The sequence below is a fragment of the Geospiza fortis genome, unplaced genomic scaffold (genome assembly GCF_000277835.1).
Source record: "Geospiza fortis unplaced genomic scaffold, GeoFor_1.0 scaffold219, whole genome shotgun sequence".
In the NCBI taxonomy this organism is placed as follows: Eukaryota; Metazoa; Chordata; class Aves; order Passeriformes; family Thraupidae; genus Geospiza; species Geospiza fortis.
The window spans coordinates 1551608-1572643 of record NW_005054376.1 but is presented as its reverse complement, the minus strand read 5'-3'; the positions used below and the strand labels follow the sequence as shown (position 1 = coordinate 1572643).

The 21036-nt window shown below is 43.5% G+C and overlaps 1 protein-coding gene across 1 annotated transcript in view; it reads right to left on the bottom strand.

Moving 5' to 3' along the window:
* RREB1 (ras responsive element binding protein 1) overlaps window positions 1-21036 on the bottom strand; it is a 78340-nt gene that overhangs the window by 53961 nt on the left and 3343 nt on the right. Inside the window, 4 exon segments of the mRNA XM_005424910.3 lie at window positions 4005-4168; window positions 5471-5560; window positions 9975-10177; window positions 11523-11642. Coding sequence (XP_005424967.2) covers window positions 4005-4168; window positions 5471-5560; window positions 9975-10177; window positions 11523-11642 — 577 coding nt within the window.

The following is a 21036-nucleotide window of genomic DNA, read 5'->3' as shown; positions in this document are numbered from 1 at the left end:
CATAATCTAACTTTCTTTCAGATTGCTAAAAAGCCCCAAGAAAACAATGTTCCCAAATCTCTAATCAGCTCCTGATTCTGCGAGGCTTGCTATTTCCAAGAAGACTTGCTCTTTCCAATACTGATCAAAAACAAAACTCTAAAAAACTCAGCATCAGCTCCAGGTCTCCTTCTCCGGAGCAATTCCTGATGCTGATACCAGGCACTAACAGATCTTCCAGTTGTTGTATCAGATTGCACCAACCCTCCACAAACAGTAGGAGCAGCACTGATATGGCAGCAGACAGTCTGACACCACTTGCAGTTTTTCGTTCTGGACATTGAGCACTCTCCAGAGACCTTTGCTCTCTCCAAATGTGACTGTCCCCATAGAAGGCCCAGGTCACTCCTGAACAGCCTGGCAGCCAGTAAGAGAGTTTTCTGAGATACCCTGGGCTCAAGGTTCCCTGTTGAAAATCCTGGCCAAGAGTCACACTGGTCAGAAAGGGAAGCAGGTTTTACCCTCTTTTTCTTATTAGTATTGCACATGAGAACCATCCCACTCCACCCCAGTCTGCTGTGCCCATTCAACTTAACTTGTTGATGAGGAGCCAAAGAGCACAACAAAAAGAAATTGGACTTCATATGAGAGGCTATGACTCATTTACAAATGAAGTGCTGCACGTATTGTGGGAGTCAGGAAGACCAGCATCGATTTCACAAGTGAAGAGTACATGCAACACCCCAGCACAGCTACAGTAACTCAAGGGAAGAGATGTGCAGGAAACAGCGTTCTCACTCACACCACAAAAAGTTCATCAGTTGCACAGTAGTTTTACTGTAATGCAAAAGAGCATCAAGTAAGAGCTCTGGAGTTTTTTTCCTCCCTTGGTAAAGTGAAGGTGGTGAAAAAATACTTTTGATGGAGATGGTCGGCACTTGAGAGTGTAACAGCATTGGTAACCATATTCTAACCCAAAAAAGCAACCAAAACGTGTCTCCTTCCCTCCTCTGCTCAGCTGAATGCCTAATGATGTGGCTGCTTTGAGGTTGAAAGACAGATCAGAAATTTCATTCTGTGATGGAACAGTAGTAAGTACTCCCATGGTACAGTATTTCCCTGGACAAAACCATTCCATTGAACTTTTCCCCCTAAAACGTCTTTTAAAAGTCCGGATTTAAAAATAGTATGGACAATTAAATAAGAGCCAGAACATGGCAGGGGGGAAAAAGAAAAGAGAGCATGGACATGGCAGAAGCCTACATGTTTTTCCCACCATTCAGATACCGGCAGACCAACTTCTCCCTTGCTCACCTCCTATAAACTAGGCATATTTGGTGTAAGTGCAGTAAATCCTGGGAAACTCCTGCAGGACCTTCACAAGTTACACTGATTCTTTACCAGCACATCACAAGTTTCTGCTGAACTTGTAACTCCTCTCTCTGACCCCATGTTGTGCAATGGTCCAGGGATACCACCCTGCTGGCTACCAGGGGCACATGAGAAATTTTTTTGTTGGTTTTTTTTTGCTGGTTTGGACATATACATCTGTCACTACTTAGATACTGTAGCACAAAAATAGAGAACAATCAGAGAACTGCACACAAAAGAGGAGAAAGATGGACTTGTAGTATCATCTAGCTGGTACAGAAGAACCATGGCACCACCACAGAGGCGGCCTGCAGGAGTTACACGTGCGGCAGGACATGGCAAACAGGTCCTTGCTCTGGAATCCTGAAGCAGAAGCAGTTTTGAATGAGATGTGAGACAGATTCAGCCACAGCACTGACAGTCTACTGGACATGATGCTACAGCTAAGCTTGAGATGCCTGAAAAAGAAATTTTCTTTACACCGTCTTAGACCAGAAATACCTGTTTCAGAAGGAGGTACTGGTGGGCAAAATGAACATCTTCCTTGTGAGTATGTCATAGCATCAGATAAAAAATTTGATTTCACTTTGCATTTATCCTCATCTGCCTACTTGCACATTCATGCCTTCCTTCAGCAACAAGATCCAGTATTACAGTCAGTTACAGCAACAAGAAAAGGTTATTCACTGAAAAAGACCAGAAGGCACAGTCTGCCAACCAGAACTCTTCTTTAGCAGAACCAGCATGTTTCTGTGTGCTCAGGATTTTTCTTGTCATGGTCTCGTTGCGGATACCAAGCTCTGGAACAGCCTTCTGCTGCTGCAGGGCAGCCCTGCACAAGAAGGAGCTTAACAGAACCAACAGGCACCCATCAGAGAAAAAGACTTTTAATATCAAGATTTTCCTTTCATGAACTTAGGCCCTTCTTAGTGGGGTCAGTAAATATAACACTCCATGCCGGTAATTTCAGGCATGATCTAGTTAAGAGAAAAAATTAAAACCAAACTATCTTCTCATTGGAAGATACTGATCTCTACTTCTTTTGGGCAAGTCACTGAGTCTGGCAATTCTGGCTATAAATTTACTACAAAAGCATGCTAAGAATTTCTATATGGGGAAACCTGTATAAGCAAAGGTGACTACATCAATCTCTTACAGGCCTGGAGTCAAGTTTCAGGGGAAGCCTCCCTTTCCTGCTTCTAGGAGAGCACAAGAGATGCCCAGTGAGCAAAAACTCATATCAACCACACAAGCAGTCCTTCAGCAAGCCACCCAGACACAAATGACTGACCATCCCAGAGTTCCACCACTGGAAGTCACCCTTGGATACTGACAGTGGCATCAGCTGCAACTCAGCATGGCCCTGCCTTCCCAGACGTCAGGCAGAGTAATGACCCGACCTGGCAAACATGGCTCACAACACCTCTGGTCAGATGAGTCAGATGTGTGATTTATTCAGTGCCCAAGGCCAGTATCTCTTTGTGTTCTCCCCTTCTCATTTTTTATCTATCTTGCTAACTCTCCCCAATTCCAATCGACTGTAAGTTAAATAAATATAAAATCACAAAACTGCATTCCCTCTCTTTTCATCCAAGTGTTTAACAGGAGCAAAATTATACAGAGAAGGTAACGCTGCAAGCAGGTATTGCTCCCATTGTGCAGGACCATGTTATCTTTCCTACTGTCATCAAAATCACCCTTTCATTCTACCTATAACACACTGCTTGGAAAATTATTAGTAATAACCAGGGAAACAAGACTTCTTCCTTTCCACACAGAAACAGTCTGTAACCATCACTCCTGCCCTTTTGCTTGTGAGCAATATTCCTTTCCTCCACACGTCTTACTGTTTCTTTGTAGGCTGTAAACTCTTTGATATGGGGACTAAAGCTATGTGGGAATCCATGAAGTCTTAATCAGTTCTGAGATGTTCCACCCATGCAAATAAATGAATACTGAATCAAGGGATGAGAGAGGGGAAGGAAAATCCATGTGCTTTAACACTTTGTTTCCCCAGTTGACAACTGTACATATTGCTACATCACTACAAAGGAAACTACATTTGGAAATCTGGACTGCAGAGAATTTGCCAGATCTATAGTGCAATAAGTTGTCTATAGTGCAAACAAATATTGATGTATGTATTTAGAAACAAGATAGAAATACCAAAGAGGCATCTTCCTGGTGGCACTTGGATACTTAAATACATAACTCCACCAAAACCTTAGATGTTCCAATACAACCACTTGCATCCATGACTTTGAAGCTACAGAATTAGAAGTTACTATATAGCTTGGCTGCATATTTTTATCCCCTGAGAAAAATCCATTTGTCATACTACTACCATTACTAAAAAAAAAAAAAGCTATAACAACTCTTGATAATACTTAAAGAGAGCTAGAAGATCTTTCTCAAGTCTGATTTCCTCCCACTACTTAATTCTGATTTCCTCCCACTACTTAAACATCCTAGTAGCTGTAGTGTGTGTTATGCCACATTTGTAGGTCACAGATACTCCACACTTCTTGCCCAAGTGTCTTTAGTCTTTGCTAAAAACACTTTGCCCAAGTGTCTTTGCTAGTCCCTCCAAGGAAACAAAACAGCCCCCTATGCTGTAATTCTTTCCGAACTCCTGGGACACGATCAGCACTCACCTGTGCATGTTTCCATTGGTGGTGAAGGACTGTCCACATACTGAACATTTATAAGGCCTTTCACCTGAGTGCACCAGCATGTGGCGATCAAGGGAGCTCGCTGAGCTCAGAGACTTTCCACAGATGCTGCAGGAATGGTCTGTCCCTCCAGTGTCAGTGTTATGCTGGAGAAAGCAATGATTTTTTTTTCATTGAATGCCCCTTCTGAAGTGCCAGTAAAATATCAGCAAGAACTATAAACATCTTAAACTAAGCAGCTCTAAAGAGCTACTTGGCGCAACACCTTAAATGAGGGTGTGCCCTGTAGGTACCTCTCCTCCCCAGCCCTCCTCCCTCAACTACAGCCCCCCTCCTCCCCCCTCATCTTTAACCCCTTAATGCACCAGCACAAGTAGCTGTTTCATACAGCCTGCAATGCAGCATTTCTGCTGGGTCTGCAGCAAAAGAAGACACAGAGGGACTCAGCAACAACCCATCAGACAAATGGTACCTTGGGATACTTTAAGCTGTATGAGTGGTAAGGAAAGAGGATGGAATTATGAACTTCACAGCAGAAGACAAACACTTAAAAACAAATTCATTTTAAAGATATTAATTTTTAACTTACTGCATAGCAAGACAACAAAACTAAACTGCTTCTGAGTGTACATGCAGACTTCTATGGCCATGAGAATGCATTACAAGGTCAAGTTATGGCCATTAGCTACAGTGCTGTATGTACCACTCTTTCTCACTTGCATTCAGACTTCACATACAAAAAAAAATCCCCAAAAACACCAGGAGAGTAAGAAAAAAATAATTAATAACAGTTGCAGTACAGGAGGAAAAACTGAAGTAATAAGTATCTAGTGAAGCCAGTCATCAACCACCCCTTAGCATCCAAAGCAGAACTTTCTGCTAGAGAAAAGGGCAAACCTCCTTATTAAGTATGCATATATTCCAGGAGGAGCAAGAACAGGCCTGCAGATGACAAAAGAGTGTACTATCCAGTAAAAAAAAAGAAAATAAAAGCCTCTCAAAACTGCTATATCCTGTGAAAGACTGAGAGTCTCTTCTACACTGAAAGACTATACACTAAAAATTATGTCTTCCTGCTTCATAATTTGCATGACCAATAAAAAGATCTGTACTGAAACAGGATAATAAAACAGGACTTAGGCCTCATGATGGAAGTAGTTTTCCGGATCCTCAGGATACCTTAAGCAATGCAGAACAGGACACACATCCTTGTTTGAGTCACTGGTGGGGGGTGGAATGCCAGGCCAGGAAGGGAGGAAAATTACCCACCTCAGGGTTAGGTTTGTGGGGTGTGCTTTTTGAAGAAAATGCAAGAGAAGGCTAAAATAAACAATGGAAACATTTCATTGGCTTGCACATGGAAGTGTTTTTCACCACTGCAAAATGCAACCTGGCAAACAAAACACTCTTAATAAAAGTAAGAAACCAAGAACTGGTACTCTGCATACCTGACGAATGTGCATAGTTAGCTGGTGCTGTGTAGTGCAAATCTTTTCACACAGAGGACAGGTATAGGAAGACTTCTCTTCTTTTGTTTCCTGTGGACAGAACAGAACAAAACAATCAGAAGGAATATCAACGTAAAAGGACTAGAAAGCTGTCAGTGATGAGGATGGAAAAACAAAATCCATCCCAAGTACAAAAGGCCACTGCTAAAAGAGTAACTCACATTTATACATTTATCAACTGATAGATCCCTCAAGCAAGTTTCAGAAACTTCTGAATTTATAAACAGGGGCCATTTCAACTATCACAGAAGTACAGCAGCTGTTTTAACAGCACACAGATACTCAGAGCAGCAATTTAGGACAGGAAGTGAAGGCAATTGCAAGGAGCTCGAACTGCCAGGAGGAATTTAGCTGACCAGAAAGTAATTCCTGGAACATCATCAGAATACATGGGCAAACATCATTATTTTTCCTGAAGATTTTTAATAGCACAAGTTGTCAGAACTTCAGATTTTCCACCCCATCTTGATGGCAAAGCACTATCTTGGTGCCCTTTTGTAGGGGCTGCATATTCTCCATGGCTGACTCAGAAGGAAGAGTGGCATTTACTGAATCATCAGCACCATTTCCTTCAGCATCCTGTGTTTCTGCTGGAAGCATCCCATCCAGGCACACCAGCCAGGCCCCACCCTTCTGAAGCTCGCAAGATCTGATGAGATCATAGCAAGAAAGAGGTGACAATGCAAGAGTGTACGTGACTCCAAAAAAAACCATTATGAACCCCATCATTCTCCGCCCAGGTGAGAATCAGGAGCTGATGGTCAAACCACAGTACAAACAATGAAGCCGACCCGGAGAGCTAAACCTGATTTAAGTATGCCCTTGAGACACTGAGCAAAGCCACCACTCTTCCAGCCCAGGATGAAATTAGACTCTTGCAGGAACCAAAGCTGTTTGCCTCAATTTGTCCACAAGGATGGCTACTGGATGATGTAAAGTGCATTTTCACAACCTCACCAGAAGCCAGGCATGGCTTACGCACCAACGCCTGTATATTAAAAGGAAGATGATTTGGCACTCAAAATTAAACCTCAGTTTTCAATTAGAATGATGCACATCTCTAGTGACAAGACAGTACAAAAACCACCTCTGCATGACCAGTGGGAAAGCATATTTTTTATGCCAAGTGACATTTTCTACTGAAGTTCTTTGCGGTTGTCTTAAGTATCATTAGTAAAAGCTTGAAAACAAGCAAAAAGCAGAATCCATTCTCAGCCCTTCTTTAGCTGCAAGCTGATGGATATGAGTGCATCTATGCATTTCCTCTCTCCACACAATTCTCTTTCCCCAGTGATATTCCGAAGTCATCAACTCAGAAGCAACCATTTCCAGGCTGTCAGACACAAGCACTCACAAAGAACATTGTGAATGACTAACCCAAGTCTCTGTGACAAATTCGCTGGCACATTAGGATGGCGAGATGCTGACACAGAGTTAGAGAAAGTTCTTTTTTGTATCTCATTAAAGCAATATTCCCTCCTGCATGATTTGGGGAATCATTCTAGAGAGTACTTGTATTATGTTTTGTTTTCAGAAACAGGGCCATAATAATTTTGCAATAACTTCTGTGACCTGTGGACATGGATGAAGAGCTGTTACCATTTGTTCTGAAGAAAACAAGTCTTGAGACTTTGTTTCTAAAATGAAAGGATTAGGTTCTCCCACTCCTCCCCATTCTTTTGCTTGTACATGTTTTTCCAACTACATTTCAGCCTCTGCATCCCAAAGGTAATCACTGTTGGCCACACATACAGGCCAAGGTCTAATGTACTAGCACTTGCAAAACATTAGAAAGAAAGCAAGAAAGGCAGCCATTATGAAGTCTGAACACTCAAAGAAAATTAAAATGCATTATCTCAGTGCCCCTCCCCCATTTTTAATGTACAAATGCGTAATTCACAAACATTCATTCCATCCTACTAATACAACTTTAATTTTACTACATGCAACCTGACCGTGGAGTAATGTTCAGCTCCAATTATACTGCACCCTGTTAAAAGCTGGCTGAAGACAGAGCACAAATACACTGTGCCGTGAGGAAAATCCCTGCATACGTGCTGACAGTTTAGATGATGTTTAATCCCCAGGCTATTTCTGCAAAATTATCAACCCACTACTGTTTTTTTGTCCCCCTCCTCTTTAAACGAGTGCTGCAGTTCTACATGATGCACTTGATGATTTCAAAGCCTGCTTTCCAGACCGCCTTCTCTTCAAATCAGCAAATTAACAGAAGATAGAATAATTACTAGTTCACCTTGAAGCAAAGATCAGAAACACACTATAGCTCAGCCAGAGCTGATTAGTATTGAATCTGGGGTTTATTATTAACTAAAACCCAAACTTTCTCCAGTGGTCAGACAGGCTACAAGCTGCATACCGTAACACAGCTCAAGCAAAACCGTTGACTAACCCAATCCAGCCCAAAAAACATCAGCATCCCTACTGTAAGAGTACCCCCATTCACCAATTTAAAATACAGCATTCAGCTACCCCACCAGAGCCAAGTTGGTGAAAACACAGTTCTTGAACTGAAAGATAAAATTAGCAGCTCATTTGTCAGCTACTCTCCCTTTAGTAAGTCAATCTGGCACAACTGCTCTGCATTCAACTGATGGCAAATGCTTTTGGAGCTCTGCTTTAAGTCTGTCTGTTTTTCTCCAGCCCAAAAAACACCTCTGTCACATTTTTTATTTTTGTCAAGAGCAGAGCAAATGAGAAGTTAAAATACATGCAGGTTGATGTGAGAACATGCTTTTTAGACTACGGGTAGACAGCAGCCAAGATAAAGTCAGCATTATAAAGAGAACCATAGACTTTGGGACAAAGGTTCAGGGCAAAATGTTTCACTGCCAACTCGTGGGAAACAGCAGTCAGACCCAGAAAATCAGCTGTTATTATCCTTGAAATTATAAGGGGCATATTCTGACCAGAATCTGAGGGCTCTGCACTGCTATGCACTAAAACAATTCAGTGCTTTCATTCTGCTATGCTGAAAGCGGAAATTTGCTGTATTAGAGCCTGCTAACAAGATTGATACCCACTTAGTATTTCACATCTCACTTCTGTTTTCTCAGTAATATAGCCATTTGCCCCTCTGGCTTTAACAATGTTTCAGCCTAAAGACAAATAGGCAATTTACTATGTTTTCAATGTATTTGTTTATTTTTACGCTGTAAGAATCCCTCTTAATCCTGTCACATTTACTCTAGAGCTTCCTTTGATTCGATGCCCACCGAAATACCAGGTGGAATAAAGGTCACCAACACTAATAAACTTCCCTGAAGCCAGACCACATGGTGTACCGGTGGACAGCTGTGTAACAGCACTGCCCTGAGACTGGTCTGGACTCCAGTGCCTCCCTTCACATGATGAAATCAAGGAACCAGAGCAGCCCGTAAGTGAGAACATTGTAAATACACCTCAGAGCCAGGTGCTAATCAACAGAATCCCACAAACACAGCTGTCTGTATACTGCCCATTCCTCATTTAAGGATGTGCATTTACAGCTAATGGCTTTTAACTCCTTTCATGCTAAAAAATCCAAGACAAGTCATAAGTCTGTCAACTGGGCAGCTACTCAGCAAGCTATTAATAAACTACTATAGGAACATCACATGAGTCACGCCTCTCAACCTTTCTGGTCCCTGTTACATCTTGACTCGTTTACAAAGTCTGTGTGCTTCACCTCAAGCTCTAAAGTCAAATGACCACAGGGATTTGGGTTTTTTTTTATATTCTGCAGCACCTTCTTTGGTGGAGTTTGGCTCAGCAGGAGAAAAACACAGATATAAATAACTACAGCTTAACTGATACGACTCTCTCCTTTCACTTGTTTAGATCAATATTGCTACCACCTGGTGCCATCAACGCGTAAATGGAAAAAACCCGATAAAAGCTACATATATTTACTCTGCAAAATTCATACAAGGCATTCTGCACTAGCTCTTCAGGCTTTTATTAACAAGGAAGTTAAGGGCACCTTACACTACACATATGAACTGAGCATCCTGATGAATATTTTGTTCCAGAACCATCTTTAACCATAAATTACTCGAACCTTCCACAGGGCAGCTACATGCCTCATGAGATTATGTGAGTGCAAGAGCCTGGAGAAAGGATGCAGCAGGACAAAATGGCAATTCTTAGGTGACTTTGATGCTAGCAGGGGCATCTGCTAGACCAGCTCAACATTGCATTGCATTGGAGCTCATGCTCAAATATTTTTTATGTGTCAGTCCAAGTATGTAGACCCTTCTCATTCCCAGTATTCTAAGTTACGGTCTGGAGATACCAGAAAACATACATAGAGGAACAATGGCAGGGGCAAGAAACAACTGCTGAGGGGAAAAAAGACAAACAGTCAAAGAAACATAAATTACATGTTATCCCTTTCCAGGCAGCTGCTTGTCTCCCCTTTGCCCTCCCTGCATTTGGGTTTATGTACCTGGTTCCTCCTGCCAATCCGATTTGGTGCAGGAGACTTTGAGGGGGATTTGACATTCTGAGAATTCCCGCCGTTTTCAGCAATCTTCCCCACATTCATCACTGCTGACATCATGGCGTCAATGGAGGACAAGTCTGCTCCGTCCAAACTGTTTGGGGACCTTGGTGATACCTTATAGCTGTCTAAGCTTTCCAGCTGCTTCTCTGGAATTAAAAACAAAAACACACATAGGAGTTCCTAGGCCATCTTAAAAAAAAGCCCAAACAACTCACAGTATTTTCAGCTGCCTGTAACTCACATCACACTCTGCTGGATCATCATGGAGCACAGGCAACGGGCCATAATAAGTGGAATTCTTGTAACAGGACAAGATTCTCATATTGGAATGCATGGGACAAAGTGTACATTTTTCTCATAGGACATTCCCATTTTCTTCATTTTCAACCTTAATTCAATATGGAGCTTATAGAGTGATATACTTTATACTCTCTTGCTGTGAAATGGAATTATTTGTGGTACCTTGTGATCACCATGAACTAGTAGAGCAGTATTGATGAATGCACACTCTGGCAAGCAACAATCATTCAAGCAGGTATGTGTTTTAAACAGGACTGCACAATTAAGGCATTAGTAACACAGTGTAGGGTACTGCACTGTGAGTGCATTAAGCATGGTTTAAGCCAGCTCTGTATACAGAATAAGCTAAAGTAGCAAAAATCCAACCAAAACAAAACCCTGTATCCCCCATATTGCCTCTTTACTGCCACAGATGGCACATATGTGATTTTGGTATGCCAAGCCATACTAGTCCTTGGAGAATATGTGTTACATACATGACTAATGTCACAGCTGAAGCTGTCGAGGTTCAAACTTCTCCACCACATGCTGTAAGGAGCAGGGATGCTTCTATCTCTAACACGCCTAAAATCTCATCTCTGGTTTCTTAACATATAGACATGTCAAACACACATGAAGGGCCTTCTATTTTCTTCTTTACAGGTTTGAAAAGGAAGAGGCTTTCAAATTAAACACTCCTTTCCCCCACAAGAAGTTTCCCTAAGAAACAGGAAGACCCTGCAAGTCTACTGTTCCATCACCTCTGGCGGAAAGCACAGAATCTTAATATGTGTTGTGAGAAAGTCACTGCAACAGAAGAGTATGTGAGGGTGAACAAGGAGGAACACGTTTGTCTGTGAACATTTGATCTCTGCATAACACTGTCTTTGGAACATAAGTTTGAGGATTACAAACAGGTGGTTTTTTGAGGCTAAGTTATGTGGTGCCAAGTTACTGTGAGCCAAGAAAATCTTTGTTTGGAAGCCTGCAATGGTAGTTGAGAATTTATGTGCCCGTGCTTCTGTTCAACCTATTTTATACTTTTCAGACAGATAAAAGTTAGGGATGGGAAAAGAAATGTATGCACCAGTGCTTCTGCTCAATGTATCTTGTACTCTTCACACAATAAGGTGTATGGATAGGTGAGAAATGTTTCTACATTCTTAATCAATGCTCTAATTTTTAGAGTCACAGAGCTAGTTGAACAATTACCTTCATCTTTCTCCCCTGATTGACTGTGGCTCTCTTCAGGGTTGCTGGTCTCCTCACTTAGTGTAGTATGTACAGTTGCATCTGGCTCTTCAGCCTCTTCTTCAGCAGCACCCTCTAGCACTACATGAGGGAAAAGGAAAGAAAAGAAGGGGAGTAAGCTTTTATGGAAGCCATTTTAGCAAAGTAAGACTACTGCCCTTTATTTTGAGGGCTCCCCTGACTATCAGATGACAGAAGCACTCCAGCAGTGCCAGTGCAGCCAAGCACCCACTCTCATGAGTGCCCAGGCACTGGGCAGGGAGATGCTGCTGCTTCCAGCAGTGGCAAGACCTGGGCAAATAAACAAACCCCCACCAGCCTAGTCTGCAGCATTAAGGCAGCAAAAAATGGAGGAAGAGAGAGCAAGCTACACTATCACTGACAGTAGTGACATTTGATTGAGAAGTTGGAAGAATATTCTGCACCTAGAGAATTTAGGTGATTCAATTTCATACATGCACTGCTCCCCTTCTCTCTCCTTGGAAGACTAACATTTACTCCAATACATGAATTCACGGTGGCCACCTTCTTCCTTCCAGCAGTGGTAAAATTACTACAGAGGTTTCTGGGACCATTTGGCACATTCCTCACATCCACTGCCCAAGGTTCCCACACAAGTTGAAGACATAAGGAACCACTGTATGTACCAAGAAAATTCCTCCACACCCCTTTCTGAAACCACAAAGTTATCATGCTATCATTGGGGTTTAAGGAAGGGTGCCTGTTCTCTCTGGAGAATGACAGAGCAGTTAAATATCACTTTTAGAAGTGATGAGGGATGATCAACACATGAGAAACAGTTGTCTGCCCACAGCACTCATGGCTATAGCCTCTGGAAAAGGTTATTTGTAATATGGAAAACTACTGATAGGTTTTTAACAGAGAAATACACCTTTATAACCTTACAAGCAAAATGTTTATTTCATTATGAAAACAAACACACTGTGGACATTTCATCATCACAGATTTACAAATCACAACCAATAATCTCAATACAGGTTTTCCTTTTATCAAGGGAACAGAGACAATTGCCTTCAAACCACAGTTAAGAGGGTTTCTTCCTTTAAAAAAATTTACACTCTCAAGGATAACATGCAAATTAGTCACGCAACACATTTTTAAATGCTGTTTGAACAGCATTTGAAAACAATCAATGACTGTGCTACCCCAACTGCCAACAATTTGGAGTGCCCAAGAACAGGCAGGCAAAAAGAAAGGGCCCACCTTGTGCCAAGTGGTTCCTCATTTCACACCATGCCAAACACAGCAGCGGATTCAACCTTCCCACATTTAGCTGCCAACCTTCTAAGGAGCGGCACACACATGCAGTCTAGAGACAAAACCTGGGACCTGACTAAGCCCAGGTAGTGTAAGGCTCAGGAAAACACCAACCTCTTAACAAACACTGCCTTCCCTCTGCACCTTCAAAACCAGAAAAACAGACTAACCTGAACAACTCAAAATAACTTTTCCCTAATTATTTTTGTACTTTTCTGTTAAGAAAATAGAAGTGATCCCTGTGACACAGGGATTTCTTGCTCCAAGGTGAGGCCAAGCACCCATCCCTTCTCTGTTTCCTCCAGTAATTATGGGAGCCATTTATTTGTTTGGCTTTGTTTTAACTGTTGTAACTGCTGTAACTTTACTGTTATTCTGTTTGTTTTTAAAAAAGGTCCATCTCATTCAAGAGCAACATAATTATTTCTTTCCCCTCTGCCCCCATCTTATTTCAATCACTTATGTGGTAGCTGACTTACTTTTGAATAGAATAAGCAACAGAATTATTTTCAAGACTGGCCTAAATTTAAAACTGCTTGCTCCATCAGCTTAGCACTACCAAAAATAAGGACCAGTTTGAACTATTTTGAAGTATTTCTGTTAAAAAAAGTAAGCGCTGTAGTCCTCAAAAAAACCCTAAACAAACGAAAGACACAATTCCTTCCAAAATACACATATTCATTCCTCTTTCAGTCAATACCTAGCACATTAATGTCACCACTGATACATCCTGGAAGAAAATCTGTTGTGTAACTGTGAAGACTCCTATGTTTACCAAGGTAACTTCAAGACAGCTTAGTAGCTTCCCAGAGAACTACAGTCAGAATTCCTAGTGCTGCTTTCAGAAACATGGAAAATAGGAAATGCACTTTCCAGAGAGAGCCTGCAGAACAGGCAGGCATATATGCACATTAAAAAACCCTACCTACTGTTTCATACAAACCTGCTACCTTGCTCTCTGTTTTTTTTTCACAAGGAAAACTATGTATTATACTATTACAGCCTTTTATAGCTTCTATGAGCCAACAGTTATTTTTCTTTTCTGAATCCAAATATCTTCCTCCAAAGGCAAGCAAATATATGTAGTCAGAGATCTTGTCCTTAAAACCATTTTCTGCATATTAAAAATTTCGAATTTTGAAAGCAGTCTAGAGATCACAACTGAACTGCTGCTCCATACTTTTATTTACCTATGTATTTTCCACTCTCTTGCATGAAACAAAAATGCACCACTGAAACAAAGACAACTGCATGAGCAGCACACACCAATTTCAGAAGCATAACTTTCTATTTGCAATGGGATATAGAAACAATAAGAACGCTGGGCCAAATCACTCCTTCCTGTGGGAAAACCCGTGGCAGAGTGCCTTCAGGCAGGAACATACTGAGAGATTTCTCTTGCAGCCTTGTTTTTGGTTGTTTTTGGTTGTGTTTTTGGTTTTTTGTTGGGGTTTGGTTTGTTTTTTTGTTTTTTGTTTTTTTTTCTTTGGGCTGGTCGTTTTTTGTTGTTTTTTTTTTTTCCTCTTTAAAAAAACGCATCACTGAGGATGGGGAAGTGTTGGGATTTTCTTCTACAGCACCCATGAAACTCAGGGAATCATACAGGCAGCAACCAGCACACATGCCCTATGCCATACCGCTTGCAAGACTGTAAACCCTCCCAGCCCACACCAAATGCCCCAGCGTGGAGGTTGTGCTGACAGAGCCTCCTTCCTCCCTCTCCCCAAAAGAAAACAAAGACCTCCAGGAAAAAGGATAAACAGGAAATAAGCTGAGAAACAGTGTAGCTTCAGGTTACATTCAACATCGGACCAAAGCCTCTAGGAAACAGGGAAGTGGTCACAGGCATTCAAGTCATCTTCTACTTTGAAGAAACCCCCCAGTGTCACATTCATCCTGTGTGAAAAGGAGGAAAAGCAGAGAGCAAATGACTAAGCAAGAGTGCTGACAAATGGTAGGGGGGACAGGACCAAACAAGACAATGCAGCCCTCTCTGCATGGCCACACCAAGAGACCTGTCTTTTCTGCAGGAACGTGTTCCTTCCACTTGATGAGGTTGCTGACAACTTGAAACTGGGGCAATTTCCATCCCACAGGGGGCCCTGAGGGCCCTATAGCTCCTGCTTCTGACAGAGGTTCACCCCTGATGTCCCACACAACCAGCTAATGGCAGAGAAACTGCAAAAGCAGAGCTTACAAAAAAAAAAAAAAAAAATCCACCACCTTGTTGCTTCCCATTCAGTCTGTACAGGAAGACACTTGCTAGACCTATTTCCTCCTTTGGGATAAAGTGTGACTCCACTGTATGTTAAAGCTGAACCGATCAACAGTTACTCCCCCAGCTTTGCTCATGTGAATTTATTTGGTTGCATGAAACAAAAATGCACCACTGAAACAAAGACAACTGCATGAGCAGCACACACCAATTTCAGAAGCATAACTTTCTATTTGCAATGGGATATAGAAACAATAAGAACGCTGGGCCAAATCACTCCTTCCTGTGGGAAAACCCGTGGCAGAGTGCCTTCAGGCAGGAACATACTGAGAGATTTCTCTTGCAGCCTTGTTTTTGGTTGTTTTTGGTTGTGTTTTTGGTTTTTTGTTGGGGTTTGGTTTGTTTTTTTGTTTTTTGTTTTTTTTTCTTTGGGCTGGTCGTTTTTTGTTGTTTTTTTTTTTTCCTCTTTAAAAAAACGCATCACTGAGGATGGGGAAGTGTTGGGATTTTCTTCTACAGCACCCATGAAACTCAGGGAATCATACAGGCAGCAACCAGCACACATGCCCTATGCCATACCGCTTGCAAGACTGTAAACCCTCCCAGCCCACACCAAATGCCCCAGCGTGGAGGTTGTGCTGACAGAGCCTCCTTCCTCCCTCTCCCCAAAAGAAAACAAAGACCTCCAGGAAAAAGGATAAACAGGAAATAAGCTGAGAAACAGTGTAGCTTCAGGTTACATTCAACATCGGACCAAAGCCTCTAGGAAACAGGGAAGTGGTCACAGGCATTCAAGTCATCTTCTACTTTGAAGAAACCCCCCAGTGTCACATTCATCCTGTGTGAAAAGGAGGAAAAGCAGAGAGCAAATGACTAAGCAAGAGTGCTGACAAATGGTAGGGGGGACAGGACCAAACAAGACAATGCAGCCCTCTCTGCATGGCCACACCAAGAGACCTGTCTTTTCTGCAGGAACGTGTTCCTTCCACTTGATGAGGTTGCTGACAACTTGAAACTGGGGCAATTTCCATCCCACAGGGGGCCCTGAGGGCCCTATAGCTCCTGCTTCTGACAGAGGTTCACCCCTGATGTCCCACACAACCAGCTAATGGCAGAGAAACTGCAAAAGCAGAGCTTACAAAAAAAAAAAAAAAAAATCCACCACCTTGTTGCTTCCCATTCAGTCTGTACAGGAAGACACTTGCTAGACCTATTTCCTCCTTTGGGATAAAGTGTGACTCCACTGTATGTTAAAGCTGAACCGATCAACAGTTACTCCCCCAGCTTTGCTCATGTGAATTTATTTGGGTTTGTTTGTTTGTTTGTTTTAAGACAACTCTAAACAGCTACAGCTGTTTGACCTTCTGGTGAAGAGCATCATGCATGAAGCAAAAAGGAGAACACAGGCCACAGGAGAAGGAAGAAGAAAGGAGAAAAAATGATGAGTCTTCAGAGTCACAGTCACTTGACTTGCTACTGAGAGGCAGCTACACAAGCACAGAGCAGCACGTCCCGGCCCCTGGGAGCGGGTACAAGTCTCTGTTCCAGATTGCTCCACTGTCTTTGCACAAGAGCTGTCCCTTTGGAATAGATAGGAAGAAACGCACAATACAGGCAAGAAGGGGGAAAACCTGGTACACACAGGACAAAGCTCCTTATTGTTCTGCCTTCCGAAAAAAATCCACATTAATGTTAAAAGTAGAAGCCATGCACTAATTGGGCCAGGGAAAGATTAACACTCTTGGCCAAATAGTTTTATTGGTTTCATTAAACATACTGTAGTATTTAGTAAAGAACACAGTGGGGGAGAAGAAACAGGGAAAAGAAATGACAGGTTTAGGAATGTGCAGTCCCCTCACCATGCATTTCAAACCACTTTTTCCCATGAGGTCCAAACAGGAATCCTGAGCCTTCTTCATCATTTCCATCTCAGCAACACTATTAGCTTAGTCAAGGCTTTCCCACTGTTTTTTGTTCTAAGTGGCACGAAAAAACCCCAAGGATCATTTAAATGAAGGCCAGACCTGCTAGTATACAAATTTAGACAAGAAGAGAACTTCAAAGAGAGATATCACATTTGAATAAACAAAGTTTACTGTTTACCCTTGAGATTATAATACCTAAGAATTGCTACACTGCACTCCAAACTGCTTCTGATGCACTGGTCTCCTACTAAGCTTCTATGCAGAGGAGAGGATTTTACTTCCAGAGCACAAACGCTCCCAAGCACAAATGGTCACTCCCACTCCAAAAGTGATGTGCGCTATCACCCGCACCACCTTTTGAACATAACTTTCTGTCAAAGCTGGCAGAAAGGAAAAAGGGTGAAAAGGCAACGTGTGGGAAGAAAAAAGGGCTAACACTATTCAAAGCACTGCCTCAAGGCAAAGGAAAACCAAATGAAGAAAGTTTTCCCAACTGACCTTTTTTAATACCAACTCTGCCCTTGCTACTGAAGTGTTGGTGCTGACTCTGCACCCCAGCAGTAGAAAATTACACTGGGAGCGTCACCTCACCATCACCACTTCTGGAGTACCAGTACTGGGCAGTCCATGGGGAAAGGAAGACAAGCACAGGAAGAAAGAGAGTGGCACCAGAATATCTGGGGGCCGCTCTTTCACTTAACAGTAAAAACTAAGAATGCTACCCCAAAGCTTTTGAACTTACTCCTGTAAGTAACAATTTCCTCTACAAAAAAACCCCAAAACCAAACACAAAAAAAACAACCAAAAGGAGTAACATCTATTGAAGGGTACTCTCTGAGCATCAAAGAAGACAGACTCTTCTCTTTCTATAAACTCTGAGCTACTAGTGAAACAATCATTTTACCTGTGTTAGTGCAGGTACAATACTTTGCCTCTTGAAATAACCATGTGAGTCTACAACATCCATATGTCTAACTTGTACACAGACAGATACACCCAGACATGGAATAAACAAGTGAACCAGATGCTCACGGACATGCCTCAAAACTCAGTTCTGAAGATCTTCTGGTGGGAGTGGGACAGGGGAAGAAGCGCTAAACAAGAACAAGATGATCCCAGACTATTTCCAAACTATTTTGCATGCTGTTGCTGTAACACCTAACAGTTAGGCTAAATTTTAAATATTCAAACATATTTATTCCTCCTGTTTTATTTCCTTGCAAGCATGATGGGATATATATGTGCGCATTCAGTTTTTATGTAGCTTTTGAAAATCCCTTTTTGGTGACTTATGGACTAGTAATACTCCTCAGGACTTTGGCTCAGATGACCAGAAGCTTCTCTCCAAAAAGCATAGCAGATTTTGAACTTAGCTAATGCCTTTAGTGAACAACTCGGAATCACCATGACACTCTGGCATTACATTGGTGCAATACACTGGAAACAAGGAAGTTGTACTAATATAACAATGAGACACTATACTGGCAAAGCAGGGGTTTCCTGGGTAAAATTCACCTTTATGGTCCAACTGGTTTACAGCAATGCACACAGCTACAGGCCAGCCTCAATACAAAATGAATTTATGCCCATCCTCTTGGCCCTGTGCTCCATTTGCTAACTTGAAGAGGGAAGCCATGTCTGCACCTTTTGCAAGCGCTGTGTGCTGTGGGAACAGCCCTCACACAGGAGCCTGTGGCCGTGCAAGGCTAGAAAAGAGAACTCAGGCAAAAGCTGCTCCTGCACCAAAAGCGAAACGAAAGCGAAACCTGACGGCCCCCTGGCTCCAACAGGAAAGCCCAGCACACTTGGTAATCACATCATTGAGTTTGATCTGAGCCTGCACCGAGTTCCTAACCAGCACTGCTCTTTTTGGGGACAACTGTGCCACACAGAACACACAGCACTGCAAGAACTGCAATAACCTACGGCTGCACTTAGGATCAGCAGCTGCTGATGAATTTTGAGACTTTTCTAGTATCTTAGCACTCTCTCCCCTGACCAAAGACGTATCTGTGAGCTGCTCCTCATTTCTGCTGTTTGTATCAGCGTGTTGGTGAGTACCGGGCCCTCCAGGAAGCCTGGGTCACAAAACTGCAGCTACCTTGAAGAATTAGCTCAAGCAAAAAGGATACTGAGATTTGAAGATAGCTTAACAAACCTGGGACCCCCATGAACCCCACATTTAGGCAACAAAAAAAAAGTCAGGGCAACAGGAGAGCGAAACAAGTGGCTCTAAGCAGACATCCAGCCATTCCTTCCCATGCTGACAACTGCAAACACTCCTCCATCCTCATCCTTGCCTGCCTGCACAGCTGTGAGGAGGCCAGTGGGAAGGGAGTCAGGCTTCCCCCAGGCACTGGGAATCACGGCAACGTAGGAGGAACACGGAACAAGACAGGCCTTGGGCTTTACCCAGCACATCCCCTCCCCTGTGCCCTCCCCACTGGCTGAGGAAGGACACAAAAGCAATACTGTCTGTCCTTATAAGCTCTGCTTTGCATGTGTTCAGGGAGTGGGGACAGCTGTGCGGACGGCTCGCAGAGTTCCAGGAAGTCAATGTATTTCTTGGCTTTAACTCCAGTTTATTTGCCTTAGCTGAAGTGGCGACACGAGAAAGTCCCTTCGAGTCTCCCCTGAGCTGGCACTGGCTGTAGTAGGGCAACACTCCTTGGGACACAGCCTGGGGTCCCTCCCCACACTACCAGTCTTCCCTAGTCCATTTGCTGCATCTTTCACTCGGGCCAGGGCTGGCTTACATCCCACTGGGCAAGGGGACAGCCTTGGAAGATGGTGTGGAAGAGGGTGGGACTCCAGAGCAGAGCTAGAGACTGAGGGAGTGGGCCCTGAAGGCGGGATGGAAGTATCTTGCAAAGGCAGGACAGGTCAGGCAAGTGGCATCACACTGCCTGCCAAAACCACTGCCCACACGCCCTGAAGGAGCCCAGGGCGAGGCAAGAGAGCAAGAAGGGCAGGGGGAAGCTGAAGCAAGGACTAGTGGGCAACCCCACCGTGCCTGTGTCCATGCCCAGCAGGATGAGGAAAGGGAGATGCACCTGTCTGAGGGGAGCAATCCTAGGGAAGCACAGCCCTGGGAGACAAAACCTCATCGCCTGCTGCTGCTGCCATCTCAGACAAGCAAGAGGGGATTGCAAAATGAGGAAACAATCAAAATGTAGCTTTGTGTGTTTGTTGCTTGGAGGATTTTTTCATTTTCATGAAAATGAAAACCCACTTGACCTAAAACCCTGGAGGGGACACGGAGGGAGCTATAGGTTAATGTCCCATCACCTGTGTGCCTAAGCAAGTACTGTGCTGAGGGAACGAGACACTTGTCTAAGAGCCCAATGGGTGAGCTAGATGCACTGCACAAGGGAGAGTCAGATGGAAAACACTTCTGAGTAACAGAGAAGAAGAGACCCCTCCCTTCAAATACTCCAAGTTACAGCACCCCTCTCTCTGACTGAGGAGAGGCTGCAGGCACGCAGGGCGGGCGAAGCGGGACTGGGCTCAGCTGGGTAGCTGTGACGGAGATGCTGACATCCCTGACAATATATGGCCAGTCTAAACCACGGGATATCTTGTCCTTTTAAGGTGGGCCAAGAGCAAGCATCTGTGCAGCAGCAGCAGCACAGCCCCAGCCTGCCATCAATAGCCCCTGGTGTCACTGAAAAAACAGGGGCTCCTGTGCCATACCAACTGGCTGTGCAGATGCCTGGGCACCCACCCTGAGAGGAGACAATCTGTCTGGTTGTTCCTCTGCACAGCATCACGGAAACAAGCAGGCACATTAGTAACGAGAGGAAGAAAGCCACGAAACCATGCGGCTGGGCTGCTCCCTGGCAATTGGTGCCTGCAGCTGTTGGGGAGGGAGGCCGGGAGGGAGGGAGGGAGGCCGGGAGGGAGGGCCTGTCCCTGTCCCCATCTCTGTCCCTCACTCTGATGGCCAGCAGCTCAGCCAAGGGCAGCTTCGGAGCCAGCACGCGAGGTGAAGGTTTAAAGCAAATCTTGGGAGGGAGAAACAAGCAAACATTTCACCCCCTCACACTTGCTCTTCACA